General features: G+C 39.5%; 1 protein-coding gene across 7 annotated transcripts in view; it reads right to left on the bottom strand.

The window, feature by feature from the left end:
- Positions 1-19,866, bottom strand: part of THSD7B (thrombospondin type 1 domain containing 7B) — a 952,777-nt gene that overhangs the window by 45,943 nt on the left and 886,968 nt on the right. For all 7 annotated transcript variants that reach the window (XM_037848906.1, XM_037848908.1, XM_037848910.1 and 4 more), the window contains 3 exons: positions 16,797-16,938; positions 15,044-15,159; positions 11,379-11,496 (listed from right to left, as the gene is read on the bottom strand). In XM_037848906.1, the coding sequence (XP_037704834.1) occupies positions 11,379-11,496; positions 15,044-15,159; positions 16,797-16,938 (376 nt within the window). The remainder of the gene's footprint in view (positions 1-11,378; positions 11,497-15,043; positions 15,160-16,796; positions 16,939-19,866) is intronic.

Raw genomic sequence — 19,866 nt, 5'->3', positions numbered from 1 at the left:
GTCTAGGTTGTTCATATGTTTCCAGTAAATTGTCCATTTCTTCTACATTATCCAATTTGTTGCCATACAGTTGTTCATAATATCCTCTTATAATTTTTTTAATTTCTTCAGGATCTGCAGTTATGTCACCTTTTTCATTCATTATTTTGTTTATATGGGTCTTCTCTCTTTTTGATTTTGTCAGTCTAGCTAGGGGCTTGTCAATCTTGTTGATCTTCTCAAAGAACCAACTTTTGGTGATATTTATCCTTTCTATTGTTTTTTTGTTCTCTATGTCATTTATTTCTGCTTTAATCCTTGTTATTTCTTTTCTTCTACTTGGTTTAGGATTGGTTTGCTGTTCATTTTCTAGCTTCTTCAGTTGATCCATTAGTTCTTTGATTTTGGCTCTTTCTTCCTTTTTAATATATGCGTTTAGTGCTATAAATTTCCCCCTTAGCACTGCTTTTGCTGCATCCCATAGGTTTTGGTATGTTGTGTTCTCATTTTCATTCGTCTCTATATATTTAGCAATTTCTCTTGCTATTTCTTCTTTAACCCACTGATTGTTTAGGAGTGTGTTGTTTAACCTCCAGGTATTTGTGAATTTTCTAAGTCTCTGATGGTTATTGACTTCTAATTGTATTCCATTGTGGTCAGAGAATGTGCTTTGAATAATTTCAATCTTTTTAAATTTATTGAGGCTTGTTTTATGTCCCAGCATATGATCTATTCTGGAGAAAGTTCCGTGAGCACTAGAAAAGTATGTGTATCCTGGTGATTTGGGATGTAATGTCCTGTAGATGTCTGTTAAATCTAATTCATTTATCAGATTGTTTAGGTTTTCAATTTCCTTATTGGTCTTCTGTCTGGTTGATCTATCTATAGGAGAGAGTGATGTGTTGAAGTCTCCCACAATTATTGTGGAAACATCAATTGCTTCCTTTAGTTTTGCCAATGTTTCTCTCATGTATTTTGTGGCACCTTGATTGGGTGCATAGACATTTACGATTGTTATTTCTTCTTGCTGAATTGCCCCTTTTATTAGTATGTAGTGGCCTTCTTTGTCTCTCAAAACATCCCTGCATTTGAAGTCTATTTTATCTGAGATTAATATTGCTACACCTGCTTTCTTTTGGCTGTAGCTTGCATGAAATATTTTTTTCCATCCTTTCACTTTCAATTTCTTTGTGTCCCTGTGTCTAAGATGAGTCTCTTGTATGCAACATATTGATGGTTCATTTTTTTTGATCCATTCTGCGAATCTATATCTTTTAATTGGGGAGTTTAATCCATTTACATTCAACGTTAAAACCGTGAAGGCATTTCTTGAATCGGCCATCTTATCCTTTGGATTATGTTTGCCATATTTTTCCCTCTCTCTATTAATATCCTTTATTGTACCCATACCGAATCTCTTTAGTACTGAACCTTTCTCCAAGTCTCTCTGTCCTGTCTTTGTTTCTCTGTCTGTAGGGCTCCCTTTAGTATCTCCAGTAGGGCAGGTCTCTTGTTAGCAAATTCTCTCAGCATTTCTTTGTCTGTGAAAAATTTAAGCTCTCCCTCAAATTTGAAGGAGAGCTTTGCTGGATAAAGTATTCTTGGCTGGAAATTCCTCTCTCTCAGAATTTTAAATATATCGTGCCATTGCCTTCTCGCCTCCATGGTGGCTGCTGAGTAGTCACTACTTAGTCTTATGCTGTTTCCTTTGTATGTGGTGAATTGCTTTTCTCTTGCTGCTTTCAGAACTTGCTCCTTCTCTTCTATGTTTGACAGTGTGATCAGTATATGTCTCGGAGTGGGTTTTTTTGGATTTATTCTATTTGGAGTTCGCTGAGCATTTATGATTTGTGTATTTATGTTGTTTAGAAGATTTGGGAAGTTTTCCCCAACAATTTCTTTGAATACTCTTCCTAGACCTTTACCCTTTTCTTCCCCTTCTGGGACACCAATGAGTCTTATATTCGGACGCTTCATATTATCTATCATATCCCTGAGGTCCATTTCGAGTTTTTCAATTTTTTTCCCCATTCTTTCTTTTATGCTTTCATTTTCCATTCTGTCATCTTCCAGGTCACTGATTCGTTGTTCAGCTTCCTCTAGTCTTGTACTATGAGTGTCCAGAATCTTTTTAATTTGGTCAACAGTTTCTTTAATTTCCATAAGATCATCCATTTTTTTATTTAGTCTTGCAATGTCTTCTTTATGCTCTTCTAGGGTCTTCTTGATTTCCTTCATATCCCGTACTAGGGTCTCATTGTTCATCTTTAGTTCTTTGAGTAGCTGCTCTAGGTGTGTCTCTTCTGGTCTTTTGATTTGGGTGCTTGGGCTTGGGTTATCCATATCGTCTGGTTTTTTCATATGCTTTATAATTTTCTGTTGTTTTTGGCCTCGTGGCATTTGCTGTCCTTGATAGGGTTCTTTTAGGGTTTGTAGACCAGTTGAAGTCCTTATCTCTAATTTATCAGATCTACAGCTTCGTGGAGTACACTTTCTCTAACTAACCAGCAGGTGGCGTCCACGAGCCACCTGTTCTCCACAAGCCAGATCTCCCGTGCTTAGCCTTTTTGGTGAGTGGGGGAGTGAGTCTTGTGGGGCCCAATTGGTGTCCCAAGCTTGCGTGTGTAGTTGGTGTTGCCTGCCCTGTATGTGGGGCGTGTTTCTGGGCAGTCGGGGAGGGGGGGTGTCCCTAACAATCAAATCTCCCTGATGATCCTAGAGTTTTAAAGCTACTGCAATAGTCTAATCCTTCAGTTCAGTCCTGCCACAGTTTGTCTCTGCCACTGACCCACAAGTCTTTGGTATTGGCGTATGGCTCCTGAGACTTGCAAGTGGGCCCCTCTTCCAGGCTGTGCACCCCGGGTCCTCTGTTGAGGGATGACTGTGCTATGTCACAGGTGAGTGCCGTCCCCCCAGGGCAGTTCTGGGCTGCTGGGCTGTGTTGGGAGGCTCCCAGTCTGCTCAAATGATGGCTGAATGGGGCTCTGTTAATTCACACTGCTCCCCCTTCCCAGCTCTGGGACATTCAGCTGAGGTTGCAGGGAAGGCTAATGTCCACGCCCAATTTTGTGGTGTGTGCCTGTTATTTGAAGCACTTCCGTCACACTGGGTTGTCTGGGGCAGCTCTGGGCTATGGGGCTGGCGATGGGCAGGAGTGTTTCCTGTCCACCAGGATGGTGGCTGTGAGCGGACACCCCCCTTTTCTTGGGAAGTTGTGTTGTTTAGTGAATTTTCTCAGCCACTGGATTATTGCCTTTTGTCTCAGAGCTCTCTTAGTTCTGCTCTTGACTTGACGTGCCCAAATTTCAATTCTTTGAAGCTTTCTGTATTGAGCTTCTTAGAGTAATTGTTTTAGAAAAAGCAAAAAGGATTAAAAAAAAAAAAAAAAAAAAAAAACAAAAAAAAACGGCCCTCCTCAGAGATCTAATGGGTTATTGAAATGCTAATAGACAAAGCAACCAGGGCCATTAAGGAAAGGTGCCCTGGGCAGAGAGATCAGCCTTGCTTCGGGATTTGCATATGCGCCTCAAGGCCTGATCTCCGCCCTTCCCCTTTCTGTGTTCACCAGAACTCCAAAAATCCTCTGCTTTTACTTTGGAGCTTCTCGTGTTGTTTTCCTTCTATGCCCGTCTCCTCTCTGCTGGGCTGGCTGCTCTCAGAGTCTCTGGTGTCTGGCCTCAGTCTATCTATGGTTGGAGTTTGAATCAGTAGAATGAGTTTCCGATGAGAGCAGCCACTGCAATTCTCCCTTCTCCTTCCTGGAGCTGACAGCCCCTCCTCCCCCGGGACTGAGCCTGGCAGGGAGGGGCGCGGGTCCCCTGGCCGCAAAAACTTACAGATTTCGCTGATCTCAGCAGTTCCACGTTTTCATGAGTGTTGTATGAAGTATGCCCAAAGACAGATTGCTCTGTGGTGTCCAGTCCACGCAGTTCCTGGCTTTTTACCTACTTTCCTGGAGGAGTAACTAAAACATACAGCTCACCAGTCTGCCATCTTGCCCCGCCTCCGGCAATGGTTTCTTAAATATGAAACACAGAGGCCAGGCAACAAAATAATAATAAAAGAAGATAAATTAGACTTCATTAAAATTCCAAAAACAAAAAAAACAAAAAAAAAAAAAACAACTTTCGTTCATCAAAGGATATTATCAAGAAAGTGAAAAGCTAGCCCCAAAAATGGGAGAAAATATTTGCAAATAAATTTTTGATGAGGGTTTAATATCTAGAACATATAAAGGACCCCTCAACTCAACAACAAAAGGACAAATGACCCAATTCAAAAATGGACAAAGGACTTGAATAGACATTTCTCCAAGTGAGCTATAGAAATAGCCAATATGCACATGAAAAGATGCTCAACATCATTAGCCATTAGGGAAATGCAAATCAATGCCACAATGAGATACTACTTGACAACCACTAGGATGGCTGTAATCAAATGAAAAATACCAAGTGTTGGCAAGGATGAGGTGAAACTGGAACCCTCATACATTCCTGATAAGAACGTACAATGGTGTAGCCCTTGTGGAAAAGTTTGGCTGTTCCTCAAAAAGTTAAACATAAAATTATCATTCAATTCAGCAATTCCACTTCTAGCTAAATACTCAGAAGAACTGAAATCAGACTCAAACAGATACTCATTGTTTCCAACCCAGCTTAGCCCTAAGACCGAAGAACATGCTAAGCATGGAGTAAGACATAAGTTTAAAAGGACTTACTGACAGGAGATGATTGTTCCATGGCAGTGGCTGGCCAGGAAAGACGCAAGTTAGCACTCTGCAAAAGTGTGTGTGTGTGTGTGTGTGTGTGTGTGTGTGTGTGTGTATGTGTATAAACCAGGGAGTGGTTTATAAGGGTTAGGACAATGCATTCCACAAGGTGTGAGAACAGTTTCAGCAGGGTCTTGTGACACGGGGGTGTGGAGACTGCTATCAACAGTGATCAGGGGAGGGGAGTTTCAATGCTTTGTTTACTAGAATACATTTTTTTCTCCTCTAGGGAGGTCTGATGACTTTTAATGTCTGTCCCAAGTCAAGTAGGCGGCTACACGAAATAATTCATTTTCACTACAGAGGGGAGGGGGCCCAGGGCCCTGGGGTTCCCACACTTATGAACATTATGACAATTTTCAAATCAGCATTATTTGCAATTGTCGAAAGGTCGAAGCAACCCAAGTGTCCATCAACAGATGAATGGATAAATAAAACATGGTTTATTCTCACCATGGAATGTTATTCAGCCATAAAAAGGAATGAAATTCTGATACATGCCACAGCATGCATGAACAGTGTAAACATTACACTAAGTGAAAGAAGCCAGACACATGGAAAATCTAAAATAGGCAGCATAGAGTAGATTAGCTGTTACAAGGGTCTGAGGGGAAAGGAGAAGGGAGAGTTATTGCTTAATGGGTATAGAGTTTCTGTTTCAGATGATGAGAATTTTGGAAATAGATAGTGGAAATGTTTGTACCACACTGTAAATGTAATTAATGCCACTGAATTGTATAGTTAAAATGACTAAAAAGGCAAATTTTATGTTATTTTACCACAATTGAAAAAAAAAAACATACAATAAAACTAGGATGTGCTTAAAAGGAGAGAAAATAGGTAATTATGCTAATATCCTATAATTTTACAGGTAAAAAAAGTGTGAGTTTTGCAAAGGATGAGAGACTAGCTCAAATCCTAAGCCAGTTTTAAACTCAGATCTGATTTCTTGTCTAATCTTTTTCCTTTCCCCATCTAGTTTCTTATTCTCTTGCTATAGGAGCTAATTACTTGATACACTAAATACATTTGAACTATTTGAACTATAGGACTACTGTGCCCAGCCAAAGGTATCATACTGATCAAATTTTATGCAGATATCAGAAGTAAAGGTTACTGGCTTGCCCTTGAAATCTCTAAAACAAAACATAAAATTAACCAAACAAAACCAAAAACCTAGAAATAACAAAGTAGTGGTTCTTTTCAGTTAATATAATTTTTTTTTTTTAGTATTATGGGCAGTGGTTGGCAGCATATTATGTCATATGGGATACTCAAGAGGCAGGCTGGAATACATAGTATAGAAAAAAATTATAAACTGATATGTACTAAATTAAAAATATAAAACAGGAAAAATCATGGTCTGGGATTAATAACATTCTTAGAGTATTATCAGTTTAAAAATAATTATGAATAATTCATGACATGCTAAATTTAGAGAGTTCTACATTCCACTGAACTGATGAAAATTCAACAAAGAACATGTCTAATCCAAATATTAAGCTCTTCTATTACAGGCTTTGATCTTTGAACTCTATCTAAAGAGACCCCTTAGTGAAAGCTTAGAATCAGTCTCTCTCTAACCTGAAATAAATTGGATTCAAACTGTTCTGACCTTGAAATCTTTAACACAATTAGAAAGTATATGTCAAGCTTCAGGTGTACACTAAAGAGGTAATTCACATTCTTGGAAAATAAAGTTAAGAGCTCATTTCAAAATTTCTCTCAGATCAATGCAGTTCTGTGGGTTTGATGGTCAAGTGTGGCTCATGGGGAACTACTGGGGATGTCAGCACACCAGGTTTTGCCTGCTACCCAGTGAATTCATAAGCAGAGATAATTTTGTGAACTTACATCTTTGATAAAGAAGTCAGCCAAGAGCCGCAGGTGCTGAAGTTGGACTCTCATGTAACTTGCTTGCCTACTTTAATGTGACTAAACAAACCCTATCTCCTCTGGTGGTTTCTGCCCATTGCCACCACCAGTTGGAAACAGGAAAGCGGTGCACACAAAAGGGTGGCACTCTGTCTTAGAAGAGATAAGCGCAGATGTTTTCCAATGATACTTTCCAACTGTTCCGGCTCCAAAATTTGGTCTCTTTTAAGAAACAAGTTAGTCTGTGTAATACAAAACTTCTGTACACATTTCTGCCTTTGGTTGTTGCCCTTTGTTTATTGTTTACAGGTTGTGTGGGGGGAGGATTAAGACGAGATTTGAATACAGTGGTCTCATGTTGGAAACTACCCAGATAATGATCAGAAAAGAGTGGTGCTGCAGGATTGGAGCTGGAAGCTGGAGTGGCGGCGAGAAGCACAGGTACAGGGCGATGGGTTTAATATATATAACCACGAAGGCTACATCAGCACTGTCCTGACAGTAGGTGCTTAAAAACCCAAGGGCCACGTGTTTAGTCCTCTTTGTTCTGCTCAACTTATTTTTTTAAACAGTGAGATGAGGCACAAGTAAACATCATAATAAAAATACCCAATTTTCTATTTTCATCTGTAGGTCCTAAAATAGAACCTTGAATAAATAGGTGGTCCAAAAGCGCTTGTCAGATTGAACACTGAGCAGCCTAGTAAAGAAGACTGCTTATAGGAGCTTCCGTCACCACATGTCACTCAATTTTGACCAAACTATTTAACCTCATCTGTGGCCTTTTCACCCCCATGTTTCTGTAAGATACTTCCCTAGGTATTCCCCACCATACGGCCATGTTTGTTTTCATCATAGCACTACTACCAGCTGTTATTTTTGCATTTATCTGTTTGCTTATTTACCTTCTCTCTGATTCCTCATCACCACCCCCACTTTATGCTAGAATATTGTTTGCCTGGGTTCTGATCTGATCCATTCACAGTAAATGCTCAGTTCCTGGGAGAGTTACTGACCCTCAGAAAACATCCAATAAATAGTTGTGAAATAAATGAACAAACTTCTTCTACAGTCTTGCCTTCAAGAATAGAACCCCAAATAGTAGGGTCACCGTATAATTTATTTTCCATACTGACACTTTTGAAAATGAAAGAGGATACTATTAGGTGTTAGGACAGTAGGCATAAACGTTATAAATTTTTGTTGAATGAATAACGAAATGACATTTCGACTTGCTGGAGGGATCATCAATTATCAGGATTGCGGAATATTTTTCAAAAGGTGTTATTACATCTGACAGTTTAGGAAATCAAGACATCTAAAGGTTGAAAAAGGATTCCCAAGAAGATATCCTACTAGTCCCTTAAAAATGCAGTTGGAGGTGACTTATAACTGGTGCCATACTTATGTGCAAACAGATACTATTCAGATGATTTCCAAGTGCATTATGCAACTTGATTTCTCCAAGTGGTCAACATTATCACCCTAGTACCTGAGTTCACAACCTGACTCTCCTTAGAAAATCTTCTTTGTTTGACAGTTTGTCTTCTGTTTATTATTCTAAGGATTAGAGGAAGGTGTGTTTCAGCTCAAATTCTAAAAGCCTAGAATGTTCCATAGTGGGATTCAGATTTGGAAGGATTTTTTTTTTCCTACTAGACCAAACAGGGTCTGATAAATCCACAATACTAGCAGAACTGCTGAAAAAATTAGACATATCTTAATACTGAAATTACTACTTGGAGTGTTATTTATAAAGGTGTTGTGCTTGAAATAACATGGCAATATGTCATGTTTCAGTATAATGACAGAATCAGGAACCACAGGCAAAATAATAAACAGATCATCTGTCTTACTGCATTGAGCTCTTTCCTGGGTAACAGTACCTAAGAACCTACATACCTACCTAGGCAGAGAGGGGAAAACAGCTGCCTTTGAGCATCACACTTTAGCATGCATGCTGTTCCCCTACGGATTCTCTCTGTTTCCACAACCATCTGGGCAATTACAAATACTAAGTGAAGTTCTTCCCACATGCCAGGCACTGTGCTTCATGGGCACTGGGGGGATTCACTCATGAAGACTTCTACCTGCGTCTTTGGCCCCTTTGAAAAATAGGCATTAAAATGATTCAATTACATGCATGATAAAAGTGACAGGAGGCAGTAGCTGGGGCTGATGGTGAGATATTCCACATGAGGAATGTGCCAAGGTGGAGAGAAGCATGATGTGGTCATGGATATGACTGAAATGTGGCAGACTGGAGCAGAGAGAGCCAGCAGCAAAGTGGGGGTGATGGGATGGACAGAGGCCAGCATAGGTGGGATCCTGCAGGTCCCTGTGGACCATGCTCACAGTACAGACCCCCATCCTTTCTCTATCTCCCCTGCCACCCTTTACATCTGTGACAGTCACACTTCTCAGCACTTGAAGACAAGACTGCTCTGCTTATCACTGTAGACTAAGCAAGGTAGGTCCCTTCTGGACAGAGGAGCAAACAGTTCTTCTGATGAAAGGCATCACTGTTAGCAATAACACCTCTGATATGTCTGAACTCCTCAGCATGTGATGTTACCTGCTTATTTGTTTACTGTCTGCAGCCTCTCAACCGGATTGTAAGCTCCATGTGAATGCAGAAATTGACTTTTTCTTCCCACTGCTGCATTCCCAACATGGAGTACTATAACTGGCACATAAGTATTTGTTTAATGGATAAATGGATTTGTGAATGACTCTAAAGTCAACAGGAAAACATTTGATCAGATTTGCATTTTTAAAATATTACTTAGGCTGTGACTGTAGTGTAACAATTTTGAGTGGGGGGAGAAAGAATGAGGGATGAAAATAAGAGCGGAGGGTGACTTAGACCATGGAGTAATATTAAAAAGAACAATCCTAGGAGATCTCCAATAATCCTCTTTATTACAGGTATAGAGGAGGATGGAGGTGGAAACCGACACATACAAAACACTTCCTGTGTCCAGGTCACTGTGCCAGTTACTTTCGTATACATCATATAATTTAATTCTAAAAAACAAAAACCAAACCTCATAAAGAGTGTTAATTCCACTTTACAGAGGAAGAAACTGAGACTTGGAAAGATTAAATAACTTGCCCAAACAGCTGCAATTTGAACTTAAATTTACCCAACTGTAAAGTGGAAACTATACCAAGCTGCCTCTGAGAATATTTAAGGAACTGCATGTCAGTCACTGAAATCCTGGTCCTAAGACTTACCCAGTGCTTCTTTGTAGGCTCCCAATTATACAGGAAATGACTTCTTTTTATTATTACTAGATATTGTGTTTCCCACATTTTCATTATGAATGATGTTCTTGTAGAAGTAGTTGTCAACTTCCTTTAGTCATGTTTGCCTAATACATATGCTGGTTACTGTTTCCAGCTCTGCCTTTTACAGGATCTTATGGATGAATTTACAGATGAGCTCCTCTTCCATGCTTACTCCTGCCTCAGTTCTTCAAACTATCCCAACAAAGGTAGAGGGTTATCGATGACCCCAGTGCACCCATTTGTGAGTAGCTTAGAAATGAGCCCATGCCCTAGTGCTAGTGGTCCAGTCACAACACTTTTTCAAAAAAAAAAAAAAAAAAAGTTTCCACATCTCTCTGGTTGGCAATCAGACCCAGTCGCAGTATCCCCACTTCCACCCTGATTCCATGATTCCTCCAACTTGCAGTTCTCCTTCCTTGCCCTCCCCTGCTTAGTGCCTGGTGAGATGTCAGGATTTCTCCCCAGATCCGTAATCTGAATTTCTGACATTTTCCTCATGGTAAATTGCAAATATCTTTCAAGACAGGAGTCTTATCCTAAACCACAGCTTTATGCTTCCCTGCCCTGCTACTGCTGCTCCTTTCTCCTAGATACATGTTTTGGTTTCCATTTCAATAGCTTAGTGACTGGGGAGTCACCTATGTTTCCATTTGCCTAGTTTCTGAGTGCCGAGTGCCTTCTGCATTCCTTGCCATTGTTCACTACTTACCTACCGAGATCCTGGGAACTTGTGGCAGTGATCACTTCTGTCCACCAATGATTCACACTCCCCTGGCTCCATAGTGTGGCATCATTGCTGGGGGGTGATTAGCTAGCCAGAAACTATGCTTCCTGCCCTGCCACTCTGCATCTAGCTGGGGATGTGTGACTAAGTTTTGTCTAAAGGAGTATAGATGGAAGAGCTGTATGCCACTTCCACCCTGGTTCATATAAACCTCCACAGGGCCAGCTGAATGACAATGGCTGTAGAAACTTGGTAGAGTCTCCATCAAGCCATGTCCTTGCTTGACTTTTTGCAGCAGAAACTAGCCCCCTCACAATTGGCAAGTCCTTATGCCAGTGAACTTAAGTCTGTGGTCTATTATGTTAAGCCACTGTGTTTCTAGGGTTTATCTGATAACAGCACCCAGCTTTACTTATCTAATACATACTTCTTCCAAAAACCACTTAGGTCAATATTCTTTGAATTGATTCAGCTTATAATCCTTTGACTGTCCCACTGGTCCCAAAGGTTCAGCAGCCCCTCTGGAGTCTCCCACTGTCATCAGCTCAATTCTCTGACCTCTGCCTAGCCCTAAAGGACTGATATGATATGAGGCCTTGTTCTGTCTCTACCCTTCTGGGTTGGCCTCAAATGCCCTCAGCTGGCCAACGTGGCTTATGCTTATTTATCAAGTTAGGGTATAAAGAAAGGTATTTAAAAACTAACCCATCCACTGGGAACAAAGACAGGGAACCCAAATACCTCCATGGCCACAAGTCTGTGAGCACTCTGTCCATGCTGTCCACCCTGAGAGCTGACAGTTGACCACACATTCCACCAGGCAGTGAATGCTCATTCTCTGGGGCTTCTCCAAGTTATGCTGCAAATAGAAATGAAATATGATTTCACTGGAGAGGGGATGCCTGTTGATATTGTGGATTTGGCATATTATTAAGTAAGGAGTCAGTCAGCCAGGACCCAATTAAAAATAGAACAAGGTATTCATCTCCATCTAATGCAAATGATTTTAGCAAACGATCCCCAAATTGTTAGCTTCTATTCTTACCAATGTTTCTTGATAAGGTAAGGAAAAAAAAAGATGGTGGAAGGAGAAGATGGAATGTAAGGGATTCTCCAACTTCCAGTTGTACAGGGATTGCCTGTGGTACTTCTCAAAATGATGATCCCTACACCAAAGATTCTGTTTCAAGAGGTCTGAATTGCTTGGAGTAGGGCCAGGAATTTACATTTTTAAAACAAGCATGGCATATGACTGTGATGTAAACAGTCCATATTCCTCACTTTAAGAAACACTGGGAGAGAAGAACAAAAATTCTGAAAGAGATCAAGTAGGCAAAACCAAACAAAATAAGCAAAAACAAACAAACAAAAACAACAGCAACAAAAAAAACCCATTGCTAAGTAATACATGTTACGTACAGAACGTAGTATGGTGATAGGCACTGATATTAAAATTGCAGAAGAATGGATGATGAATGGCCCCTTTAGAAACAGCATTTATAGAATGGGCTCAAACTGATCTGTTTAGCAACCGGCAGACACACTGCCAAAGTTAAATTCTGGAACAAATAAGCCCTAAACAAGGACAACGTATGACTCTATCTCACTATATCGTCATCAATGCTGGTATAAAGTTGCCAATTATCTTTTTTGGGGGGAAAGAAAGCCCTTTACTCTGAGATAATAATCTTTCTACATTTTGTTGAAAAAAATTATCCTTTCTTCTATGAATTGGTGTGATCATAGAAAATTTTTGCCCTTACTTTACAAAATAAAAATTTGTCAGCTCCGATTTCTTTTTACGAAATCCTAAACTCTAGAATAGAAGGGCCATTAGGCTTCTCATATACTGAGAAAGCAGGAGGTCACGTGACACAGTGTGTGCGGTGGCTCAGCCAGGAAGGCAGCAGGAGGACGCCTCAGTGCTAAATTCTGGCACTTTGCACTTTTGGCCACAGTACAGAAAGAGCTCAGAATTAACAGCGAGACAGGCTAAAAACTAAACAAAGTAAGAATAAAAATAAAATCAACAACACATCTAAAGATCATAAAATAATCAATTAGGCTAAAAACAAAATGATGGTGCTAGTCATAGGACAAGCTGGTGTTACTGTTTATTTTACTTTTGTCCTCTCTGAAACCAGCAACCAGGTGAAATATAACAATATTCTAATGGCCAAGGTGGAGGAGGCCTTAGTAAAAGAATATGTCACCTCAGAAATTGGTGTCAACCAACACAGAAAAATTCTGGTCTAGGAATCACTCACTGCGTGTTTCTAAAAACTTTGACATTTAACACGTTAAATATTAGCAGTGTCCATGCCATGCTAAAATTAAAGATTAATGGGTGTTTGCTTGCCAAGAGGGCAAAACAGAAATTACATAGATCCATACAAGACGAATGGCTATTTTAGTTAGGCTGATAATTTGGGACTTCTTTAAACTGATATTCTTTAAATATTTGTTGAATATATGTTATTTGGAAAGTAGAGAAATGGATTTTCTATAAATGAAGAGTTTATATCTTTGCATTCAAAGGAAAAGATTTGTACCAGACACAAAATGTAAGGTTTTCACTTATTTAGAGTTGTTGTAAATATGCAACTATTTCTTTTCCTCAAGCAGACAACTTCTTGACAGGCAGATTAAATGAAATAAAATGCTAAAATGAATTCCTGATACCAGGCTTCAGAATTTTGCTGGATGGGGCAGCCAGTTTCCAACAGTGTGGTCTCAGGGTTCCAGGTCCTGGTATATGACTGCTGTTGGTTAGGGGGTTAGTTATGAAAACACTTTATAGGTGAGGAAGGTTTTGCTTTCCTTTTTCTTTTTTTAATTAAATTCAGTTGTATTGAAATATATTCACATACCATATAGTCATCCTTGGTGTACAATCAACTGTTCACAGTATCATCATATAGTTACACATTCATCACCACAATCTATTTCTGAACATTTTCCTTACATGAGAAAGAATCAGAATAAGAATAAAAAATAAAAGTAAAAAAGATTACCCAAATCATCTGCCCCCCCCAATCCCACCCCATTTTTCATTTAGTTTTTGTCCCCATTTTTCTACTCATCCATCCATACGGTAGATAAAGGGAGTGTGATCCACAAGGTTTTCACAATCACACAGTCACCCCTTGTAATTTACACTGTTATACAGTCATCTACAAGAATCCAGACTACTGGGTGGGAGTTTGACAGTTTCAGGTATTTACTTCTAGCTATTCCAATACATTAAAACCTAAGAGGTGTTATCTATATAGTGCATAAGAATGTCCACCAGAGTGACCTCTCCACTCCATTTGAAAACTCTCAGCCACCGAAACTTGATTTCGTTTCATTTTGCATCCCCCTTTTGGTCAAGAAGATATTCTCAATCCCATGATGCCAGGTCCAGGATATGGGAATCATATCCTGTATCGCCAGGGAGATTTGGGAGTTGGGTCCCACGTAGTGGGGAGGGCAGTGAGTTCACCTGCCGAGGTGACTCAGTTAGAGAGAGAGAGGGCCACATCTGAGCAACAAAGAGGTACTCAGGGGGAGACTCTTAGGCACAATTATATGCAAGTTTAGCCTCTCCTTGCTTTGCTTTTAATTTCTACTTGTGGACTCCACTAATGTTAGGAGATACGTGACCAATTTCATTTTCCCAGTTTGTTAAGGAAATTTCTGTGGAGACCTTAGTTAACTGGCCTCATATTGCCAATTTATACCAAAGGATTTTTAGTGATTCTTACAGTGTAACAGAATGTGGTCATCTTTATTTCTATTAAACCTACCCCGGAGTGCTTTACATTTATTTGATGGGAAGGAAATTATGACTTCTCTGGAACAGGCCCAACTATAACTTTTGTCCCAACTTGATATTGTTTGTTACAAGATTATTTCTTGTAACAATAAAAAAAATATTACAAAAATTCAGAGCCCACTAATTTGAAAATTGGCGGGGAGGCATTTTAGCTTAGATTCAGAAGAAAACCACTACTCTACTGTTTACCTAGCAATCCTTTGCTAAGTAAATTAATATTATATAATAGCAAGTGGTTCCAAGTGTTCATCATGCACGCAAATGAATCACCTGTGCAACACAGAGTCATATCTAAATATAAAAGTTGTCCAGTTTCAACACTTTGTTTGCAGGCAATTACAGTTAAAACATCTCTGAGCATATTAAAAATATTTTTAATGAACTCTTTTTCCTGCAAATGGCCTTTTCCCCATTAAGTTCAAACTTGTAAGGAACACAGTACTATTTGAATACCCCTTACTCTAGTTGCACGTAAGCTGAGAAGAAGAAATCAGAGTTTTTGTCATCACTATTAAACACTGTGCAGGCTGAAGACCAATATTAAGCAAAACAAAGCCTTGGGTGTTACATACAAGTATCAGCAAATTACCTGCTCACACTGGTCCGTGCTGACTGGTTTGCCATCACTGCGCACACAGCTCAGAAGGCGGGTCCTGAAGCCTTGCCCACAGGTCGCATTTTCACTCAGCTGGCACATGCTCCACTCTACAGGTATATATATGATCACCCACACAGGGTGTCAAATTTATGGCCATGTAAGCACAACACAATAAACCCTTGATTATCTGCATTGTGGAGAAGGATAGTGCGTACATAATCCTAAGAACATTTCTAGGTAGTTTCTAAAAGCATCATGCAATTCTTATATTGCAAAAAAATAAACAGATAAAAGTGAGTTACTTTCCTACACTTATTTTCTGAAGGTAAAAGCCAAATGGTTTGTAAGAAACCATCTCACGGTTGGCTGGGGTAGGAAAGGAAAGATGCTCAACAGGATGGCAAAGCCACCTATTTGGAATCAATTGTTTACTGGGGAAAACTGAGAGAGAAAACAACCTAGAAATGATACCAGTCTTCCATGTAAACTTGCAAATGTTTCCAAATTATTTAAATTTCTAAGTCCAGAAAGATACCCCAGAAAGGAAAGAGGACAAAACTTTATAAATTCTTACATAAAATCTAATTTTTTTCCAAGCAATTGTATCATGAGAGAAGTTTTACAAATTTGGCTAGTAGCATTAGAAACTAGACAAATAATGGATGGTCAGAATAAATTATCTACAATTCAATTGGATTCTTAAAAAAAAACATAAACCTTATTGTTGGTGTGGGTGGAAAGGATGATTCTTGATCATAAGCAATGATATTTGGTAGGTTTCCTAAGAGTTTAACAGGGATAGCAAATCCATATTCAGTAAAATTGGTATTTAAAGATATGCTCTTCCAATACAGCAAACTGCATTGCATTTCCAAAACATCACTATACAAATTAAGGATTGGAAGCACCTTTATTTAAAGAAAAAAAAAGGCAACTAGATCTGGTCATCATTTTACCAGTAAGGACAATCAAAAATTTTCCCACAGAATTCACTGTGATATTTTCTACATGACAAATCTTAGCAGCACCAGGGTGATCGCAGGGAGGGAGTTTTTCAAGAAAATGCCCTTGCTTCATCTCTGCAGGCAAGTGGAAGTTTGGTCATATGGGATGCAATGCTGAGCCATTAAACGGCACCACATCTCATGGCCTATTTATATACCAGATGTTGCAGGGATTGGCAAGCAGTAGATGAATGTAGTTGAACAGTCCTTGAGTGTTCGACACCGAGCACCACGGGGCTCAGGAAAACCCCAGCAGGGGCAGAATAACTAGGCTGGTGTGATTCCCAGTGCCCCTGAAACATCCTGTCCAGTCAGACCCTGCTTATCCTCAGGGAACCCTATAGTGCAAGTGCACTACAGGCTTGAATTTCTTGAAGTAATAAAGGCCATGAAAGACCTAAACTCCGTGACATTCTGATTACATTCTTCCCTAGGTGGTAAACCATCGTCTGCTACTTGTTTTTGCTGTTTTGGTTTACCACGGCTTAATTCAACATTATTCTGAAACTTTGCTGGATCTAAGCATCCCTTCCTTCAGGGATTCCAGGCTGCCTTGAGGAACCCACGTATGAGAGTGGGCGTCCCCTTCTGAGAAGACACCAGGAATGTAGAGTCCTCAAACCTTCAGGTAACACACACACACACTCTACTCTCGGTCCTTGATCCCGAGAATGAGCACATACCCAGAGCTGTCCCATTTGTCAGTGCTCAGGGAAAATGACAGTGGATCTCAACTGCACCTGTTAGATTGTACTGGAACTGAAAGCAATTTTCGTTAAGGAGGCAGGGCCGCACTTGTGAGTCTTCAGCACAGCTCCTTGAACTCAGCGAGGGTCTCAGCAGATGGCGGGTTCTTCTTTGCATTGTGTGGGGATCGCATGACTATGAAAATCCAATATCAGGCAGTCAGTAAAGACCCGTGGTTAATTGATAAATGATACATGATTATCTGTAAATACACTTGTAAAACACTTGTAAAACAACTACATGTAACAGACCAGAGTGTTAAACACAATATTTAGAAAATAAAACCATTCTGCGAATAACTGTAAACCCAATATTTTCTTTTCCCACCTGAAAAAATATTCTTTTGTTGTGTTACAGTGAAGCCTATGTTTCTACCACCCATGTATAATTAGGCACATGGAGACTGTTTTCACCAATCAACATTCACTCTGTATTCTCGAATAATCTGTCACATAGTAAGAAAGCAATACATGTTGAATGCTTAAATGAAGAAAGGAAGGCTGTCCTGTGTCCCCAGATAGTCTACACCAACAGAAATAATATTTTATTTTATTAAAATATTTTATTTTATTTTTAAGGCATTTTTATCGTGAACTTTCATATATATACACATAACAGTGATAACTTTCAAAATACGATTTAACAAGTAATTAGAAAGTAAATTTCAAAGTGTCATGGGTCACAATTATTGTAAAATTTAACATACATACAGAAAAGTGTTAACTTTTGATGTACAGCTCAACAAGCAGTTACATAGGTAATTTCAAAAACTGTTATGGACTACAGTTCCACAGTTTCAGTTCTTTCTTTGTGTGCCGGTTTGAATGTATTATGTCCCCCAGAAAAAGCGATATTCTTTGATGTAATCTTGTGTGGGCAGATGTATCAGTGTTGATTAGATTATAATTCTTGGAGTGTTTCTGTGGAGATGTGCCCCACACAACTATGGGTGATGACTCTAATTGGATAATTTCCATGGAGTGTTGGCCTGCCCATTGGGTGGGCCTTGATCAGTGGAGCCATATAAATGAGCTGATGTGCAGAGGGAACTCAGTGCAGCTGTGAGTGACATTTTGAAGAGGAGCTACAGCCAAGAGGGACACTTTGAAGAATGCACTGGAACTGAGAGAGAAGCCTCAGCTTACAGAGACATTTTGGAGATGGCCATTGAAAGCAGACTCTTGCTCCAGAGAAGCTAAGAGAGGACAAATACCCCAAGTGCAACTAAGAGTGACATTTTTGAGGAACTGCTGCCTAGAGAGGAACGTCCTGGGAGAGAGCCATTCTGAAACCAGAACTTTGGAGCAGACGCCAGTCATGTGCCTTCCCAGCTAACAGAGGTTTTCCAGACACCATTGGCCATCTTCCAATGAAGGTACCTGATTGTTGATGACTTACCTTGGACACTTCATGGCCTTAAGACTGTAACTTTGTAACCACATAAACCCCCTTTACAAAAGCCGATCCATTTCTGGTGTTTTGCATTCCGGCAGCATTAGTGAACTGAAACACCTTATTATGCAATATAGGATATACATATAGAAAAGTGAAGACTTTCAAAGCACAATTCAATGAGTAGCTGTAGAGCAAATTTCAAAGGATGACATAGGTTACAGTTCCACCATGTCATTTACCTCTTCCAGCTATTCCAATACCCCAGCATATAAATATAAATATATATGAAGCTTCAGTATTCATAGACCTTTGTTAAATCTTACCTTGTTTGTTCCTATCCCTTCCTCTCACTTAATCTCTCCAGCTTTAGGGATGTCTAGGCAGTAAACACCCTAACTTGTTCATTTGGAAGGGGGCATACACAACATTTTAAAGATAAAAAATTTTAAATTGCAGAACAAACAGGTGTAGGAGGGAATTATGAAATCAAGATTGTCAATATAACCAAACTTTCCTCTTATCTGGGAGGCCCTCTGATCCCCAGGAGACAAGCCACTGCAAGCTGCTGCCCTTTCAGCAAAGTAAATATACTACTGTGAACTTCAAGGATTTGCAAGTATCACTTTACCCTAGGTCCACATGTCCGTCTATAGACTCAGCTCCTATAATGCCCTTAAGCCAGGTAAATGTGCCTGCCCCATCTCATCCAACTGCCCCACCCCCAGCGAATCACCTACCCCTTTCTTCTAAAACCATCTCCCTTTAACTGTTCTTTAAACTCTGTCATTCCCTTCTTCAGAATGCTAATGGAGGCTTACTTCTTCCACAGTTGTCCTTTTAGTAACGACACATTCATCTCTTCCTTCCTGAGTAATCTGGCGCCCATGCTTAGGAAACTGTTCCTGGGCATTTGCTTCTAGACATAAATACACATACTCACGTATACATGCCACACTTGTCCTTTTGTTCTCATTCCTTGTTTCTTTATTATCCTTACTTTTTCCCTTCTTCATAAAGTTTTGAGGGCAGGATGGACAATGGCGTCTACTTCCTATGTCACTTCCTTCAAATCTTAGTACATATCATGCACACAATTGTTCATTAAATATCACTGAATATAGTCAAAGAACACAATCACAGACCCGAAACTCTAAAGAGGATCAAAGGTGCCTAAACCATAGGGGAGAAGAAAAGTCTCTGAATTAAGATCCAAAACCACTATTTCTATATTTGGGATGTTTTATTTATTTATTTTTTATTCCTTTTTCCTTTTCTGAAATTGCAGTAAGAACAAACTTGTACACTGAATCCTGGCTGTTGATGATCAAAGTGATAATGTTGGACTGCACTGAAATGTGCAGGAAAAACTGCCATGAATTTTTGTTCCAATTTTAAAAGTTTGGAGCTGGTTGAAACACAGCTACTATTCACATGACTTTATACTTGGATGATCTGTCAATACTTGGAAAGTAATTTTACATTTTAATTGTATTGAATAGCCTTTAGATGGTCAAGAAGAGCCACTGAAACCAGGCAATTATTCTTAATTATCTACAAATGAATACCAGGCTAAATACCAATAATTTATTACCATTCCACCAATTAATATGATTGCTCTCATGAGGAGGGATAACTTAAATGATTTGCCAAGAAAAGCAAACAAAGGTA

Source organism: Choloepus didactylus, chromosome 9, assembly GCF_015220235.1.
Source record: "Choloepus didactylus isolate mChoDid1 chromosome 9, mChoDid1.pri, whole genome shotgun sequence".
In the NCBI taxonomy this organism is placed as follows: domain Eukaryota; kingdom Metazoa; phylum Chordata; class Mammalia; order Pilosa; family Megalonychidae; genus Choloepus; species Choloepus didactylus.
The sequence above is the reverse complement of the archived record's forward strand: the minus strand, read 5'-3'. Positions and strand labels throughout refer to the sequence as shown.